General features: G+C 36.4%; 1 protein-coding gene across 20 annotated transcripts in view; it reads right to left on the minus strand.

Annotated features, from left to right (window-relative positions):
• The window catches only part of LOC135127974 (ankyrin-3-like), a 188,828-nt gene that overhangs the window by 90,120 nt on the left and 81,047 nt on the right, over positions 1-17,661 (minus strand). For 18 of the 20 annotated variants that reach the window (XR_010280311.1, XM_064054712.1, XM_064054711.1 and 15 more), the window contains 5 exons: positions 16,188-16,392; positions 14,141-14,300; positions 8,328-8,810; positions 7,444-8,249; positions 2,075-2,158 (listed from right to left, as the gene is read on the minus strand). Coding sequence is in view for 18 of the 20 variants with exons in the window: in XM_064054712.1 (XP_063910782.1) it covers positions 2,075-2,158; positions 7,444-8,249; positions 8,328-8,810; positions 14,141-14,300; positions 16,188-16,392 (1,738 nt within the window). In the remaining 2 variants the exon portion in view is untranslated. Of the gene's footprint in view, positions 1-1,520; positions 1,572-2,074; positions 2,159-7,443; positions 8,250-8,327; positions 8,811-8,976; positions 9,066-14,140; positions 14,301-16,187; positions 16,393-17,661 lie in introns of those variants that run through there. The other 2 variants (XM_064054705.1, XM_064054704.1) reach the window with 2 other exon arrangements.

Genomic DNA, 17,661 nt, shown 5'->3' on the forward strand with positions numbered 1-17,661 from the left:
AAAAAAAATGCCCAAACTAGCAAACGGGAGATCGGAACGAATTAAATAAAAACCCGCGGCGGTCTCTGTACATTTAATTAGTCCGGATACTTCCCAAATAAAAGGAAAAATAAAACTAACCAAAAATCACTAACCTTGGTATAGCCTTTGCTACACGAAGCCCGAGGCCGCGAAAAGACCCAATACGTCACACAATCTGTTTCGCCCTCACCATTTCTCGACACCAAATCGAACAAGAACTTAATAAAACAGAAAGAAAAAGGCGCCACGAGAAGTGGTAAGAGTGAACATGCACAATATGTACAACCACTTTTAGTCCCTATCAGATTCATGGAGTTTGCATTATGGTTTACCAAGCCAACAAACAGGAGACAATTGGACGGACGGCGTGACAGAAGAAGGAGGATGTCTATGGACGATTTTTAATATTTCGTTTCAAAATACTCTCGCAATTACTACCATCGAACAACATCCGAGTATTTTGAAATGATTTATTTATAATGTCTTTTTTTTTTCAAACAAAAATGGATGTAGTGTGTATGAAATGGTAACACAGATCACACTTAGCTGTATCGGATAGTAATTACAAAACTATTCAAAGTTATATACATATCTACAAAACGTAGAAATAAACAAACTGAAAATCAAACGTCGTATCGAATACAACTAAATGATGGGAACAGTTTTTGTCCAAACCCTCCACCAAGTCAATAGGTGCGGTTTGAAAAAAGCTGTCCAACGAACTCGAAAGATTCACACATCGACACGTCCAAAACATTACAGTTTAGAAGTTTTTTATTTGGTCCTTAAAACTCAAAAGCCATGCGGCATGAGGTGTGTGAAAGACGCTCATTTCGTTCTACATTTGCCAAACTGAAAGTTAACAAAACAACTGAAATGAAATAAGCGGCCACTGCTATATACAAAGGCTTGGCATGAAAGCTTGTGTGTGTATTAGAAGCAATAAAATGAAAAAACGGAAACGTTATGGAAAAATAAAACACTGACGCCCACACAGATGATTTATTTTCTGCAATATTTGTTAGAAAAGGGGGCCAATTCTAGTTAATCGTCCAAGGTATTGTTATTTACTTGTTTAGTAATTAATACTGTTTAATAGGCAAAAGCTTGTTGCACCAAAGCATTGTTGCACATACAGTAATGTATTAAATTCTTGTTTGTTAATCTTGTGTGTATTGTCGACGAAAACGAGACGATTTTGCTATCATCACTGAAAAATCGTCGCATTGTCGTCAAAAAGGTCAGGTAATCCATATTATAGGAAGGTGGGGCTTAGGCAAGGAACGAATTACTATTTCATTTTCTTGTGAAAACATTTTGTTATAACAAGATTGAGAAACAAATCAGAAAAGCATATTGTCAAACATTTTTTCGCTACTACCAACATAAATTCTAACTTGTTTAACCAACTGCAAACTCCATATTAATGTGGCATATCAATAGGACACATGACGTTAGTTCAGAGCATGAGAGCAATATTAAAAAAAAATTGTACTCACCCCCGCTGAAATAAAAAAATATTAGTCGAAATAACGAACCAGCGACACGAACGATCGCGACGTACTAAACAATTTCTTTCGATAAATACGACATGTGAACTAAATAGATTTAGAAGCCATACGATATCCAAGGATCAAAAAATAGTCACGGTCTCGAACTTCCACTTCTGTGTCATCGATACGATCGTCACAATTCAGTTAATTAGATTTAGTTTCCACCAGCAATAAACAACTTAATACAAAATTTTTACATATCGAAACAATGCAAAATTTTCGATTCAATACAAACACAACACGTCTTTTTTGTCGTAATTCTAGAAAAGATTACGAGCATTGTAGGTTTTCTGACCTCGTTAGAACATGTGTCATAATACGATTAACTCTCCATAATTGATATGCCACATTTTGTGCAGGAAATATTCTTCACTGGTTTGTTCTTTCCACTGATTTTAAATAAACAAAAATGGGTTGAATATTTCTTGCACAACAACTACTAATAAGCGCTGCTTTGAAATTTCAAGCTAGGTGTCTGAATTGGATTTGTGAATTCCTACCTTGGATTGCGGCTGCCTGTTCTTTGGTTATGAAGTCGGCAGGACTCGGTGGTGGAGTCTTCGATACTTTTGGCGATTTTGGATCTGCAAGTGTAATCACAACATATAACGCTTCATATGCTCATTTTTACAAAAATAAGGCACTTCCAATAGATAGAGAGATATCTTTGAAACGCCACATAAATGTAGGTCACTCTTTTAAATTTTCTACGAGTAGTACAATTGAACCAGCTGACGTAATGGTCAACTAGAGCAGATATTTTAAAAATCGCCCGATACAATGTGGATTCATATGTATTTACATAAAGTATTTAAATATTTACAAGGAAACTGTTTTAAAAATATAAAATTAGGTTCTGGTGAAACATGTCCAACATCATCAGGTTAAAACAGCCCTGAAACTAAGTCATTTTATAGTATTTTAAGTACAGTGTAACAGTAGTCTTTTGTAACCCCACACCTGCCTTAACGTTTCCGAAGTACAGTTAATAAGACACATATTTTTATTATTATTATATTGCTTTTATTTATTTCTCGAGGAATAATAATTTAAATAATTACATTAAGAGGGTAATTTTTAGGAGTGTCTTAGCAACACTAATGAGATATTCCCATTAAGCGGGTGGCAAGAAATTCACTTATTCAGGTTTAACTCATATTTTAATCATGATATATTTAAAGTTTGACATTTTAATTTAAGTACTTAATTACATTAATCACATTCCATGACTTCTGACTCAAGATTTATAAAATAGTTGATCCATTTTGAAAGACAAGACCTTGAAAATTTCATCAATTAAATTAATATCATCGTGGACTCGAAAACCGAAGGCGGTTTAATTTTTTCTTACAAGTTTAATGTTTTCTCACAGATTTAATTATTTTCTTACAGACTGAATTTAAACATTTATTCCCAAATTACTATTTTGATTTTGACCGTATGTAATTTTATTAGTATCTACTAAGATAAAACTGATTTTGACAAATGACCTACTCTCTAAGAAAATGAAGGATAGAGGCTATATCATCTGGCAAAATCAGTCTTATCTAGGCAAGTATTAGCCCTGCCCACCCGCCCTTTATTTTCTTCAAGGATATGACATCTGCCAAATTCAGTCTTATTTTGGCAAGTACTACTCCCACCGTCCTCCCTTTATTTTCTTAAAGGGTATGTTATTTGGCAATATCAGCCTTATCTTGGCAAACAGTAGCTCCACCCACCCGCCCTTTTTCTTAGGGGGCTAGTACTTCCTAAGATAATACTAATTTTAGCAAATGACATATTTGCTAAGAAAAGAGAGGGTGGGTGGGCGAGGCTAGTTCCTGCTAAGATAAGACTTAATTTGAAAAATGACATACCCTTTAGAAAAGGGAGGGCGGGTGGGCGGGGCTAGGACCTACTAAGATAAAACTGATTTTTGCAAATGAGCTACTCTCTAAGAAAATGAAGGATAGAGGCTATATCATCTGGCAAAATCAGTCTTATCTAAGCAAGTATTAGCCCCGCCCACCCACCCTTTATTTTCTTCAAGGATATGACATCTGCCAAAATCAGTCTTATTTTGGCAAGTACTAGCCCCACCCTCCCTCCTTTTCTTTTCTTAAAGGGTATGTTATTTGGCAAAATCCGTCTTATCTTGGCAAGTATTGGCCCCGCCCACCCACCCTTTGTTTTCTTCAAGGGTATGCAATTTGGTAATATCAGCCTTATATTGGCAAGCACTAGGCCCACCCACCCGCCCTTTATTTTCTTCGAGGGCTGGTACCTGCTAAGATAATACTGATTTTGGGAAATGACATACACTCTAAGAAAAATGAGGGCGGGCGGGTGGGGCTAGTACTGCCAAGATAAGACTAATTTTGGCAGATGACATACCCTCTAAGAAAAAAGAGGGCGGGTGGGTGGGGCTAGTACCTGCTAAGAGAAGACTGATTTTGGCAGATGACCTACCCTCTAAGAAAAGAGAGGGTGGGTGGGCGGGGCTAATACCTGCTAAGATGTGTTTGTTGCATATGTGCTTTCTTTTATTCGGTATGGAGATTTGTCCAGTCCACGATCTAATTATTTATTTTAGTTTAACATTATAAATTCAGGAAATATAGGATTTGGATTTTATTGAAATTAAAGCACAACATTGCCCGGCGAAATCGGAACACATGATTTATAATGTGGTGACCAAATGAATTAAAATGTCGCGCTGAAAAAAAATTACAGTGGCGCGAAATCGCATTTGAATAATTTGAATTTGAAAAAAAAATTAATCAAGAAAATCGCTAAACATAGGCAACCATGTGCACGTTTAGTTCTTTCTGGTAGCTGGTAGTTTTGCTAGGGAATTTTAGTTAGAGGGTTGGTAGAAGTTGGCTGGTTTGGTAGATGAGTCATTCTGTGCGGTGGCGTCACTTTTGGTTTGTTTGTTGTGAGTGCAACTACGTGGTGAGTTAGCTAGGTTAAGTTTAGTTGGTTTGATAGTTAATAAAAAAGGAAGAGCCTTTGTTTAACGAAAATTAATCGTAACGATGACGACGCCACAGTTTTCACAAGAGGCGTAGCTAATTCTTGCCGTTTTTTTTTCAAGCGGAAATGGGCGAATTTTCGACCGACGCTAACACGTTGTGTAAATTTGTTTTATTGTTTATAAATTCACAGTTCATGTTAGGATTTTTAATCGTTAACTAGTTCTAACACAATTTAACAGTCAGGAATTTGTTTACATCAAGTACTTGCTAGGAGATTTCATGAAATTCACTTAATCAGGACGCGCCCTTTGTTTATCGAGTTATGAATAAGGTTTCTGGATGCTTATACTTAAATGTTAGATTAAAACACTTCTTAATTCCCCACACAAGATTGCTAATAGTTTATTTACGGCAGTTAAATCAATCTAACGTTGCCCCACTCTAGGAAAAGACCATGAAAGTGCGGTAGAATTCATAATATCGTGGACTGAATTACGGGGGGATTAAAAATTTCTGTCTTTAGGTAATTATTATCATATCATCATTTTCTCGCAACGTGGAAAGCTATAACCGAGACATATTTTCTCGCAACGTCTGATGCATTTTGTGTTTATTTATCATGTGTTTTGTCTGGGATAAGCTGGGGACAGTTCACGATATAAACACTCAAAGCTAATTGTTTTAAGTAACTGATCACTTGGATAATGGCATAATTGTTTGAATCGTTGAAAAAGTGTGGCATAATTTAACATAATGAAAATTTTTTGTTTGAATTTTTGATAAAGTGTGGCATAATTTAACATCAGTTACATTCTTTGTTTTAACAGCGGCCATGTTGAAAGAGTATTTGCAAACCGAGTACATATTTGAACTGTAAAATCTCGTTAAACAAATTAACAACATTGTGGGTCAGGTGGGAAGTGCATTTTATTCCTTTGATTTAGACCATTATTTGCTGAGCGCCACAGAATTGATCACATTTCTGGGAGACATATTTTTTGATGTATTTTTTTTGAACGACGCATTCGTCCGACGCCATTTTGAACCTCCAGATTGCCCGCTATATTTTTGTATGTGTTTGTTTGAGGAATGTAAAACGATGGCCCACAATGCAGCTGAATAACTTCACTTTTAAAAAATTAACCAATAACTCAAATGGACAAAATATTAGACTCATATAATTTTGTTAGCTTTGCAATTTTTCTATCTCACAATTTTAGCCTCAGTAATTTTCTTTGCTACATAATTTTAATTGAACGTTAATTTTCATGCTCTGCAGTTCCGAACCTCACGTAATTTTTGTCTGCACAAGTTTTACTTCACACCAGATTGTTTTTTTTCCTTTGTTTTATAAATCTTTGCTAGTTTTTTTTTTGTCAATATTTTGTTGATTAATGTTTGCATCATATCAATTATCTGATGTCCAATCTTAATCTCAATTAAGAATTATTTGCTGTTTTAATTTCACGAGCGTGAATTGCGAATTCAAATGTTGTTTATTGCTCTTTTTTGAAACTTTAACACTTGTTCGGTTGTAGTTTAATATTAACGTCATAGAAATTGAACATTTATATGGTATTGAGGTAAATAATGCAATAACACGTAGCGGAAGTGGAGTGCGCGGTTCCTTGTCGAGCTGGCGCCATGTAGGATGCAGGCCTAGAATAGAACTCAGGGGAGCGGTCGGGATGACGTGACGCTGTCGGCTTCTGTCCGTAGCCGGAACCCAACCGTGAGTTTGCGTGCGGCAGTGCTTGCGATAGATAGAATCAACGTCGTGCGTAGGAGAACAGCCACGACCAGGAGCCCCAAACTCCGCTCGTGCTACAACGCCCCCTATGGGTAATTCTACTGTGCTCTAGAAGGAAACTGAAATAGTTCGATCGCCACACTTTTATAGCACTCTGGTGCCACTGCCTCTGCATAGTTTTTTTTATTAAAATTTTATTCTCGTGTTGACTGCCATAATTTTAAATTTACCGCCACACGCCCGTAATAACTTGTGTATTTGCATCCAGTTACTTTACTTCAGATTTTGATTTGGACTTTTCCAACCTTGCATCGGATTACATTCCACTACAAAAAAAGACACATAATGTAGGTTCCATTTTGTTAAGCGATCACAGCCAAGGCTAAATTTTTGAGTTTTTCGCGCCCTTTCAATTTTTTTTCCGCATGTCATTTTAAGGCGAAATGTTTGGGTTATCACACCAGCTTTTGACAGACAGTAGTCAGCTTTGTTTTTAAATTGCATTGTATATTTTTTGTTTGTTTTTGTAGAGATTTGTTTTTAAAATACGAATGCGTACGATTTTTTTATTTTAGGGGAAAAATTAAGGAATAAAGAAGTTGTTCTAAATTCTGCTGCGTTCAGTACAATATTGAGTGATTGCCAAAATTACTGTACTGTAGACTGTTTGTACTGGGCTATTGATTTAATGAAAGAGTTTTTAACCATCGCACACTGTAGTAAAAAAAACTGTATTGTATACAGTGCGTTGAAAAGTGTCAGAAACTTAAAAACAACCGAAAGGTCCAATAGACACACGAAGTTTGACTTAATCACAGAATTGCTGTACCTTAAACATGATGTGTTGAACATATTTGTTGCACTAATTTTAAACCAGGTTAACCGACAATATTCATGAACATTCTGAATTCTAAAGTCCTTCAACTTTTTAAAATTCCACGAGTTTTTGAGACACGAAGTAAGGTATCATATAACCTCAAAATCACAAGTTATCATTTAAAAAAAATGTTCAAAAATAGCTTCATTCCAAAAAATACTGGAGGCACATTTGGAATATAACTATAATACCTTCAATTTCCAATCAAAACGTTGTCAAATTCAAACAAAATGTAAATACGATGCCGCATTTTACAATGACCTGAAAAATTTTCCGACTTACCTTCTGTCGAGATAATTTTCTTCACCATTTTCTGTTCTAACCTGTGCGTTACACCTTCCAACAATTCAGAGTCCCGTCTGTCTCCATCCACCATCACCTTTTCAATAACCGGCGAGATCGTCACTTCGTTCGATGTTATTGTGGTTTTTTGTCCGTCAACGACCTCCCCGGCTTTTAATTCGACTTCTGCTATTTTGTTCTCTACCAAGCTCTGTCGTTTGATAGAACTGATTTCCTGGACAATTTCGACACGTTGCGAAGACGCCGGAACTGTCCTATCGACAGAAAGTCGTTCCTCGATCTGATGCCGTCTTTCCGTCACAGTCTTATTAAAGTCTTCGTCTTCCTCTTCCTCGTCTTCAGACGTCTCTTCGACGATCTTTTCCTCGGCGGAGTACTTGTCGAAATTCTCCTTTTTCTTTTCTTCTTCGGCTTTTTTCAGCGACTCGACGCTGTCTGAGTCTTTCATGATGTCTTTTTCGTAGAGGTTTTCTTCTAATTTCTTTATCAGTCTCTGTTTTCCTATCTCCTTGATCCCGTGAGGAGGATAATCGACGTTTAGGCACTGAGGTATGATGTCCTCCCTTCCTATTCTCCTAAGCGCACTTTCTAGGGTGTTGGTTTGGGCTTTGTTACCCGACTGCGACAGCCACATTCTCAACATCGACTGAGCTTGCTTGGCGACGCTGTCGGGGTATTCGGATTTGATTACGTTGATTTCTGAGGTGGTTAGACCTAATTGAGCCGCCAAAGGCACCCAGTCGTCACCTAAGAGGTTGCTCATGTCCGCTAACCGCGGGTCCGGCCTATAACAACAAAATTCATACAATAAACTTACCAAAAACACTCTATCACTAAAATTAATAACAATGACCCCGCCTTACCTGTAATAATCGAAGTTCTCGATCTTCTTCACAGAATCGCTATCAGTCAAGGAGATGGTATCGACCACGATGTCATCCGGCAGCACGATGTTCAATATACAGATCGGCTGCTGCGGAGGCTCCCCTTTGGGCAGCTTCGGCTCCCTCATGAACAAGCACCGACTGACCGCCTCCGCGTGCTGGTCTTTCACCCGCACCGAAAACGGCAGCCGGTTTTCTCTGAAAGCCCTGAACGAGAATTGTAGTTGTTCGCCGCTCTTGGTGATGGGCACCAGGTTGCCGGCGAACTCGATGTACTGCGGCTTACCCTCGAGCACCTCCACGTCGCGGCTCTTCGCCACCTCCGTGAAGTGCTCCTGGTGCTCGAGGGTCTTGTCTTCTTTGTCGTCGGTCATGCAGAAGACGCGTAACCGCGCCTCCAGGGGGTCGACACGCTTGGCGAACACGACAAATTTTGCCATGAACGGGACATGGATGGCTTCCCTGGGGAAACAGAAGAGTATAGTATGGTGTGATAAGGTAGCAAGGTGGATATTTATATAAAGTGGTATCATTTAAAGTCAACAACAACCGACATCACTTTTTGATAAATTGATAATTATCACAGATATATTGGAAAAAAAAAGACAATTAGGAGCTAAAAACTTACAGCATTCAATGTTTAATCACATTACAATTTCCCGCGGCACCGTCATTGTTAAATTTAAGGATTTGACCATAGGATTTGACTTTATGACATAATACGACTCATAATATAATTATATGACGTAATCTGACATAAAATGGCAGTGACGCTTACTTGATAATATACATGGGTCATCAAAATTGATTGAGAGAGTTGGTACCCCCTGTTTTTGTCGTGAAGTTTGTCAACCTTATGACAGATTTGTTTAAGGTTATATGGCAATGAATTCAGTGGCGTGACAAAAATTCGAAACTTCAAATCTGACAACTAATGTTTTTACAAAAAAAAAGTCGAAAAAAGACGCCACTGAGTTTTTAAATTTGAAACTTGAAACTTCAAATCTGACAGCTAATATTTTTATACAACTTAATAAACCAAATTATTCAAGTTCAGGTTTACCAACTCTCTCAATCAATTTTGATGACTCTGTACATCTTTGTTAAAGTTTATGGGGAAAGACTAGAAAAACTGAAACTTGTTTTTTCAAGAAAATTTGAACTATTATGAATTATTTTATTAACATTCTTATCCTAATGCCACATAAAATGAACATAGCCAAAGATAGTTTTGGGAAATCTGCTACTGCATTTTTAACAATAATAATTTTCCGTTTCATTGACATTGGTCATTCGATCTGAATTAGTGGTTGCCTATTTGTCAAGCAGTAGACATTTTGAAAAAACCAAAGATCTTTTATGTCTAGACGGAACACAACGCTCATTTGTAACAGAGATAAATAGACTTTCTGTTCGTACCGTGTTCGCACACATTCGTGAATGGACGAGTTTGAGTCATTTTCCTGTTATTTTGAGAATTTTAGTGTCAAAAATAGGAAAACTAAAAAAAATACGATTAGGTGTTTCACAGTTTATGACAGCGAAATGACATTGACATCCAAGATTTTCTGACCGTGATTGTAGATATTATTGCTGCCAAAATATTTTAAAACAAGCTTGCATTATGAAGAAAAAAGTCTACTAACCAAACAAATTTTGTTTAAAAACCAACTGTATGTTATGTCTAGTATTTCCAATATCTTTGGAAAAGTTCTACGAAAATTAGGTTATGAATGATATTTGTGGATTTGTGACAGGCGACGACATCAATCATCACAACGAAGCGGCAAAATTCACGAAATTTCAAAGGTCACTTCATGTACCATCGTTTATATTCACCCTATACTTTATTATGTTAAAATTGATACTTCAAAATTGATTTCATCATAATAGTAATATCTCACTATATTGACAAGTTAACAAACAATTAATCGTACTTTAAGTAGTGTTACAATAAACAGGAAGATGGAAATTACCTTGTTAAGTTGAATTATGGTTGAAGTTACATACTTTACTTACAGACAGACTCAGCATTTCGTTCTTTATTTCATAACAATAAAAATGACAAATAGGGTTATGGTACGTGAGCCTAAGTTGTACACAAAATCTTTCGGTGACACATTATTTTGGATGAATTGACTATACATACATTCACCAATCACAATATATATATCTACACTCAATGCAGGAATAAATTTGCTCACAAACATAGGAACGAATGTAGACCTACAATAATTCTTTTAAAATTTGAACCGGCAATCTTATAACTATAGAGTTAGGTAGCTGCAAATTGAAAAAAATAAAAATTGCTTGTTGACATTTCGCAACTGTTCAACATTTTTTTGTATTTAGGAAAATTTGTTCGTTTTATTTATGCGGTTCAGCTTTTACAAAATGCCATTACTAATTATCATAGTAATATTGGTTATTACAAAATTGTTGTGGACGTAGATGGCTATGAAAATTCTAAATAAAATTAGCAGTACATCATGTTAAAATTATGAAATTCTTTGTTGACATTTCAGTTGTCTCTTCAGAAACACGTGTATCATCTTTATTGTTTTGCTTATTTTACTATTTTTACTAATTTAACAATTTAAGCGTAGTTATTATCACCAGCTGCTTTCTTTAAATCATAACCTCAAACTGATAAAATTGATATCTATTTAATTTTTTGTTACTAAATCTGGGCTGGGTTTGCACAATCATTGCCTACTGCGTCGAAAACCATTTTGAAATGTTATATAATTTCTGATTTATTTTTTGTATGACAATATTTGTCCTAAAAGAAGTAGAACGTTCAAACGTCATTCTCCTAAATAGAGCTTTCCTTAAAAAATGGTGGCAAATTAAACTAATATTTTGTATGTATAATTTTAATAAGATATGTACTTCTCAGGAATATTCAATTTAAAATGGATCATACTGTGGTGTCCCAAATTGAAATATTGAATTTACGGCCGAGAAGAAAATCACCCAATTCGCATTCGTAGCCGAATTTAGACTCTCGATTTGAGGTAGGGGTTTTGGAATCCGGAGTAGGCAGAAAATCAAAATGAATCGCATTCGATGCCACAGCCCACCTCAACCAGTGTAATTAATGTAATATCAGTGTAACAATGATTTTCCAAACTGAAATGTGCAAAACTTCGACTATATTATTTTTCAAAATGGGCGCGAAGGTCAAGGACACGCAAAACCCAAAAATTTACTCTTAACTGTGTATGTTAGTATTTTTTTACACCTCCTTATTTTACTTTATCGACAATGCAATAGTGACTGATCTGTCAGTTGAGACGTCAAGAACCGTATTAAATTTGAATCGTTTCTATGAGCGCGTTCTATCGCAATATTTATGATAGATTATGTTCTTACGAAGTGGAGAAGTTAAAAGAACAACTTAAAAGCACCCAGCAGAGATCCTAAAAGAACAGATTTATAAATATGTCTAGGGTAAATGCTATGGCAGTGACGAGAGCAAGAGGAATTATCCACCTATTTTTCAATATTCCTACCACTGTCAGTATTTTCCAATTGAACTGGCGTGGGAACAGTGTAAACTATATTGCAATAAATATATTCGGGAAGACGGTGGCGCTATTGGTGTTGTACAGTCCTTATGGCTTGAGGCTCTTGCTAGAGTAGGTGCAGACAAATGGCAAAATATTATTAGACATTGTGAACGGCTGATCATGGATGATTGGAAGCGTTTAATGGGGTAATGCACCATATGAAGACATACCACCAATCATAATTTCTCTCGATTCTGATTCTGATTCTGAATCAGAATGTTTTTCTAATAACTTGTCAGCTTGTCACTTTTTCATTTGGCATTTAATGTCAACAACAATCAGCATTAAGCCCTCAATGCAAACGGCTCTAAAGGCTTTGCTATGTACAGCAGCAGTGTTGAAACATGAGAGTGAAAGCAATGTAAATTCTGTGTTTTCTGTTATATAACATACTATTTAGTTACATTTTCTTTCGTTTACAACATTATAGACGAGTACAACACAAATGTACAACAAAACGTGTTGTTTACTGTAACGTCCGCGACCCTACAGTTTTGCAAGGGTTGTGATCTCCGCTAACTACACTGGTAAGTTGTCGACCTTGAAATTTGCTTAAATTTTGAAAAATAATATATTCGACAACACGTGTTATTTTTGTTTTATTTTCTATAAATCCACTTAGGATTTTTTAATTGCAAATATTTACATAAAACACGTGGCAAACTCAGGCTTCGCTTTTTTTGTTTATCACGATGTATATATTTAAGGTTCTGGATAACATTACAACTCGAGATTTATTTCATTTTGTGGCAGTTAATGTAATCTGAAACGCTGATCCATTTTCAGAGAAAGGACCTTGAAAATTATCATCAGTTAAATTAATATCTCCGTGGACTCGTAATGGGAGGTGCATTGTTATATTTATTTAGTATTATACAGAGTGATTCAAAAATGGCACGTTAACTCAACAGCCCAAACGTTAATTTGACGTTTACTTACAAAAACAGAGTAACAATTTGGATAGACAGATTAACAAATGTGAAAAATTAGCCACTGTTGTCAGATTCATTTGCACATTTTTTAAATATTCTTATAATGTTATTAAATAAATAAAATTATTATTCTGAGTAATGAAATTTCGATCGATTTCATGTACCCGTCAACAATAAGTAAATAGTGAATATGGTTAAAATTCTAAATTAAATTTTGAACGAACATCTATGGTACCGCGTGATCAGAAATAACTGTTGGTAGTATTTCCTAAATAAAAATATAAACTTTTCTTGCGTTTATGTTGATATTATCGAAGTAACTTTGTGACAGATACCTCAATCGTAACGTAAACTTAAGTTATGGTTTGGATACAATTTTGCAAATTTAAAAATGTCAACATTCTGTCAATCTGTACAGCCGACAACCGAAAATTATAGAAAACATCATGACGCCAATTTTAGGAGTGCCAACATTTCTGATCATGCGGTACAGTTGGGCACAAGGATTTTGCTAATTATTTTTTTCTTAGCTCAATAAACAGTCCTTAACAGCGTGTCATAAAGTTGAATCACTCTGTATTAATGTGTTATTTCCTCACATCCGAATTGTTTTCATTTAGGCAGACAATCTGATTGATCGTGTAAGGGCAAGATTTATGGATTGACGAATATGACTGAAGGAATGACAATCTGATTGATTCAATCACATTGTCATTTTTACCGTGTAGGGTGCTCATTGCAGCTTGATGAAGTAATTTTGATTTAATCTTTAACTTAATTAAATTAATCTTGCTTGTTCCTGTCTTGTAATTATAATACTTATTTTACTATCGTCAAAATTCAGGAGATGTTAACTTTAACTGAAATGAAAGCACGGGACCGCGTGAGAGAGCTTTGACTGTCATTGTCGTTTTCACGTGAATGTTTATCTGCAATAGCGGATTTTCGACGGAAGTAGGCTTCAGGAATGCGATTGTTTAAAACACGTAGCATATGTTGTGGTTATGGTTAGGGCAAATAGACCTCCACGAGGAGACGCCCTTCGCACCGCTGTCGCTATGCGCCCCCGCGCTGCGTTTAAATCTGGCGCCACGCCATCGTAATATCTTACGTATTACTTTTCAGTTGCTCTAAGTAAGATTCCCTAGTTATTTTGTCCCTGTTAACCCTCTGAGATAGACTTAATGAAAAACAAGGTGCCCAAAATCGAAATTAGAAAGTTAGGAAAAATTTTTTTGAAAGTAGACTTAGAATCCGCTACAGATAAATAAAAGTTGTCGTTACTTACCTATATAGTTCAGTGGCCATTTTCGTCGCATCGCCAACGTTTCGACAGTCCATCAGCCAAAACCTCGCCGACACCGTCGTCGTAAACGACACACAGTCATTGACAAAGGTCAGTGGCGTGGACCCCGTAACATCCTCCCATTGTGCTCTCGTCGTGCCGCCTTAAAAGGAAAGATCTGACTTATACCAAGATCTTGGAAAACATTGCACCTTCCGAGCGTCATACCAAAAGTGCGGATCAGAGTTGTTCCGACATTTGGTGACTAGTTCGAATGACTCGCCCCCATCCTCATGACATAACAAATACATAACACTAGGAGCATGCATATCCGGACGTCTCGTACGCGTGATCGACCATCATCAAGACAAGATACAGTAGCAACAAGCGTTTTACATTCAGGCACTTGACGGTTTATGACCATTGTCTTGGCAAAAGTGGAAGCAAATGCAGTGGTTTGAAGCGGCAAAAAGCAAAGCATTCATACGAACGGTTTCAGAAAAGACCAGTCGCGTGGCAACTAACTTCCGGTATTAAATTAAACTTATCGGACAGTGTCTGGAGGTCATGTTTTATTGGTTTCTCTACGACTGATCTGACGCCTTATATTATAGGGTTATCGAAACGAAAATAATCGTTAATTAAGAGAAAATCATCGGTTGTAATGTAACCAAGAAAATAAATGAAATGCAGCAAATCTATATAAGGTGAAAATTGCGATTCGTGTTTTTGTGAATTTTTAAAAATAAAATTGAAAAAATAAACAGTATTAACGACTAAAAGGCAAAAGAAAATTTATAATAATAAGTCCTTAAATTTCATAAAAGACGTGGATGCGCACGATTTCCCAACTTGCTGCGATTTGAATTTCAAAGTTTCCCCCGCCGTTGTTGCCAAATCGTACACGTCCCTCGCCTCGTTCACATTCCTAACGAAAAATGTTTCGATTTATAAAGAACAGAAACGAAAATCAAAACTTTTAAAAAATAGATATAGATATACATTCTAAAAGGGGGGCAGCCCACAATATAGTTAGTTACCTTTGAGAGATCTTTTCCGAAACACCCCTGGACACGCGCGTGAAATATCAATATTAGCGCATTAGTTTGACTGTTTGGAGTGACACTTGTGACGTCATCATGACGAATACACACTGCTTTTGAACGCGCTCGTTAGGATGATGGGAACTGGGTTGTGACGACGTCACAATGACGTCAGCTGGAAAAATTACGAGGCTGGCAAACTTTTCAACATCGTTGGGAAACGTGTATATGTACGACAACACCCCACTTTAGCAGACGGAATTTTATCTCTTAACAAATGATACTTCTTTTTTACACCTACTGGTATTCCAAGAACTTCATGTCGACCATATCTACACGTGGACCTGCTTTGTATTAACACTGAAGGACAAAAGAATTAGCAAAAGGAACGCATGCTCATTGGATAGCCGAACGGAATGATCCAATTAAGCATGGAATGAATGCTTCTATGACGAAATCCTTTTATCCATATTAGGAGTCAATACAAAAGTCTACAACATCGATGCAGCACGCAGAGACAAATTAAATACTTTTGATTTGACACTGGTGAATTTCCTGGAACATCGCCTTCTAATACTGACATGATACAGGATGATATCTGAATTTCTAAGCATCTTTATTGTACATGCTTCATAAGTACTAATCTAATTAAATACAGTACCTATATCTATAAAAAAATTTAGTCTACTTACAGCTATCTACGTAATAGCTACCGTAAAACATAAGCTTGCCAACCCCTTAACGACAAAAACAATTTACAAAAAATACATAGGGCACAACACAACAGTAAGACATCATATTTCAATGGAAAACTAGAAACAAAAAACCAAAAACGAGTCGGTGATAACATGACCAAAGAGGTCCATTGATTAGAGTTGACAAATGAAAACAACAAAAACAACAAAAACAAAATAAACCATAATTAAAGCCAGCTTTTGAGAGCTTAGCTTTAGCAGCAAAAATCACGTTGATTAGTATATCTTAGTAAGAAAAATTCTAGCTAGTACCTGTTATAGAGCAGAGAAGTCGTAAAGTGGGTGCGTTTCCTGAATACTGATTGATCATCCCTTGAGAGTGCGCCCTCGGTGCCGGCATACTCAGCGTGATGGCCTTATGGAACTTTCGTCTTCTGGGTTCGACGGTCACGACGGGCGAAACCGCCACTCCGTGTCCCAGAAGTTTGGCTGTCAATTCTGGATCTATTGGTTGTGCCTAAGATGCGAGAACACAGTGACGAATTTCTTGTGGGACTCGCTCGGGCGGTTGTAAGAAATGCACAAGCTCACTTACCTTCAAAGAAAGGGACTTAGGGAAGGGTAATGCGACAAAGCAAGGTTCGACAGCAAACATAACACAAAAAATAATGTCAAAAAAGTGCAACAACAATGAAGAAAATGGAGGAGTGTCTGAAGCGGTTGAGCTGAGAGCCCAATAACGATAGCGTGTGCGATTCGAACCGTGCTTTGTTCGCGGAATTTTTGAACACGTCGGGTGCCCAAAAATTCGACTTGAGCCAATGAAAAAGTTAGTTGTGGTTAGTTTTAACTCAACTTTATTGGGCACTCACACTGTATACAAATTTAGTGACTGAAAAGTTGACAATAATGAGAAAAAACATACATGACATGACTTAGAATTAAGCACGAAATTAATGAGAATTAAAAAACGAAACGAAGATGCGGGCAAGGATGCGAAATGTTACAACAATTATGGTATGTTAGGGGCATTCGCACAACCAACAAGACATTGTAACCGCTTTAGATCAACCAAATACGAATGGCCCCATCCCTAAATAATCTCTCCTAAATCTACTATAATAGGTATACATCGTCAGGTGTTCGTCGTGTTCAAAACAATCATAACAAATAGTGATATGGAGCGCTATTAGAAAAAATCGGTAACGGTGCCTCCATTATCAATATTAAAAAACTTAAATGCATTTTTTTAAATAGCGCTCAATTTCGGTCACCACGAAAGCTGATGTAGAAACATACGGTATTTGTAGCATTATACGACTCTCTGATAATTGCACTGAAAGACAATTGTCATGAGTTTTGTCCAATATTCTTCACAAAATGTACAGATTTCACAAAATATAGCATATAACATTACTAGAAATTTTACAAATTTTTTAAAATTTGAAATTTCTTTAACTCTATTAACTGGCACATTATACAGCCCATATTTAATACTTTTATTAGTAAAATACAGTTTCAAAACGACATAAGCTGGATTTTTGTACAGTTAAGCCGACTGCAAGAGTAAGTTATTTTGCAACATTTATGTGCCCATGTATTTTGAAAACGAGTACGTAGATTATGTTCAGATTTTAAAGATTCCCCAACGCACATACTAAAAAATTTAGTTTTTAACGACAATTAAAGCAAAGCAAAGTTTAAACTGCGTCGCTAACATTAATCAACAGAATCTTTACATGACCAAAACACAAGTCTTCCTTTCCTTTTGTTTTTCGTTACGTCA

The sequence above is a fragment of the Zophobas morio genome, unplaced genomic scaffold (assembly GCF_036711695.1).
Source record: "Zophobas morio isolate AGI-343-1 ecotype UQ-CSIRO unplaced genomic scaffold, CSIRO_AGI_Zmor_V1 ptg000012l, whole genome shotgun sequence".
Taxonomy (NCBI): domain Eukaryota; kingdom Metazoa; phylum Arthropoda; class Insecta; order Coleoptera; family Tenebrionidae; genus Zophobas; species Zophobas morio.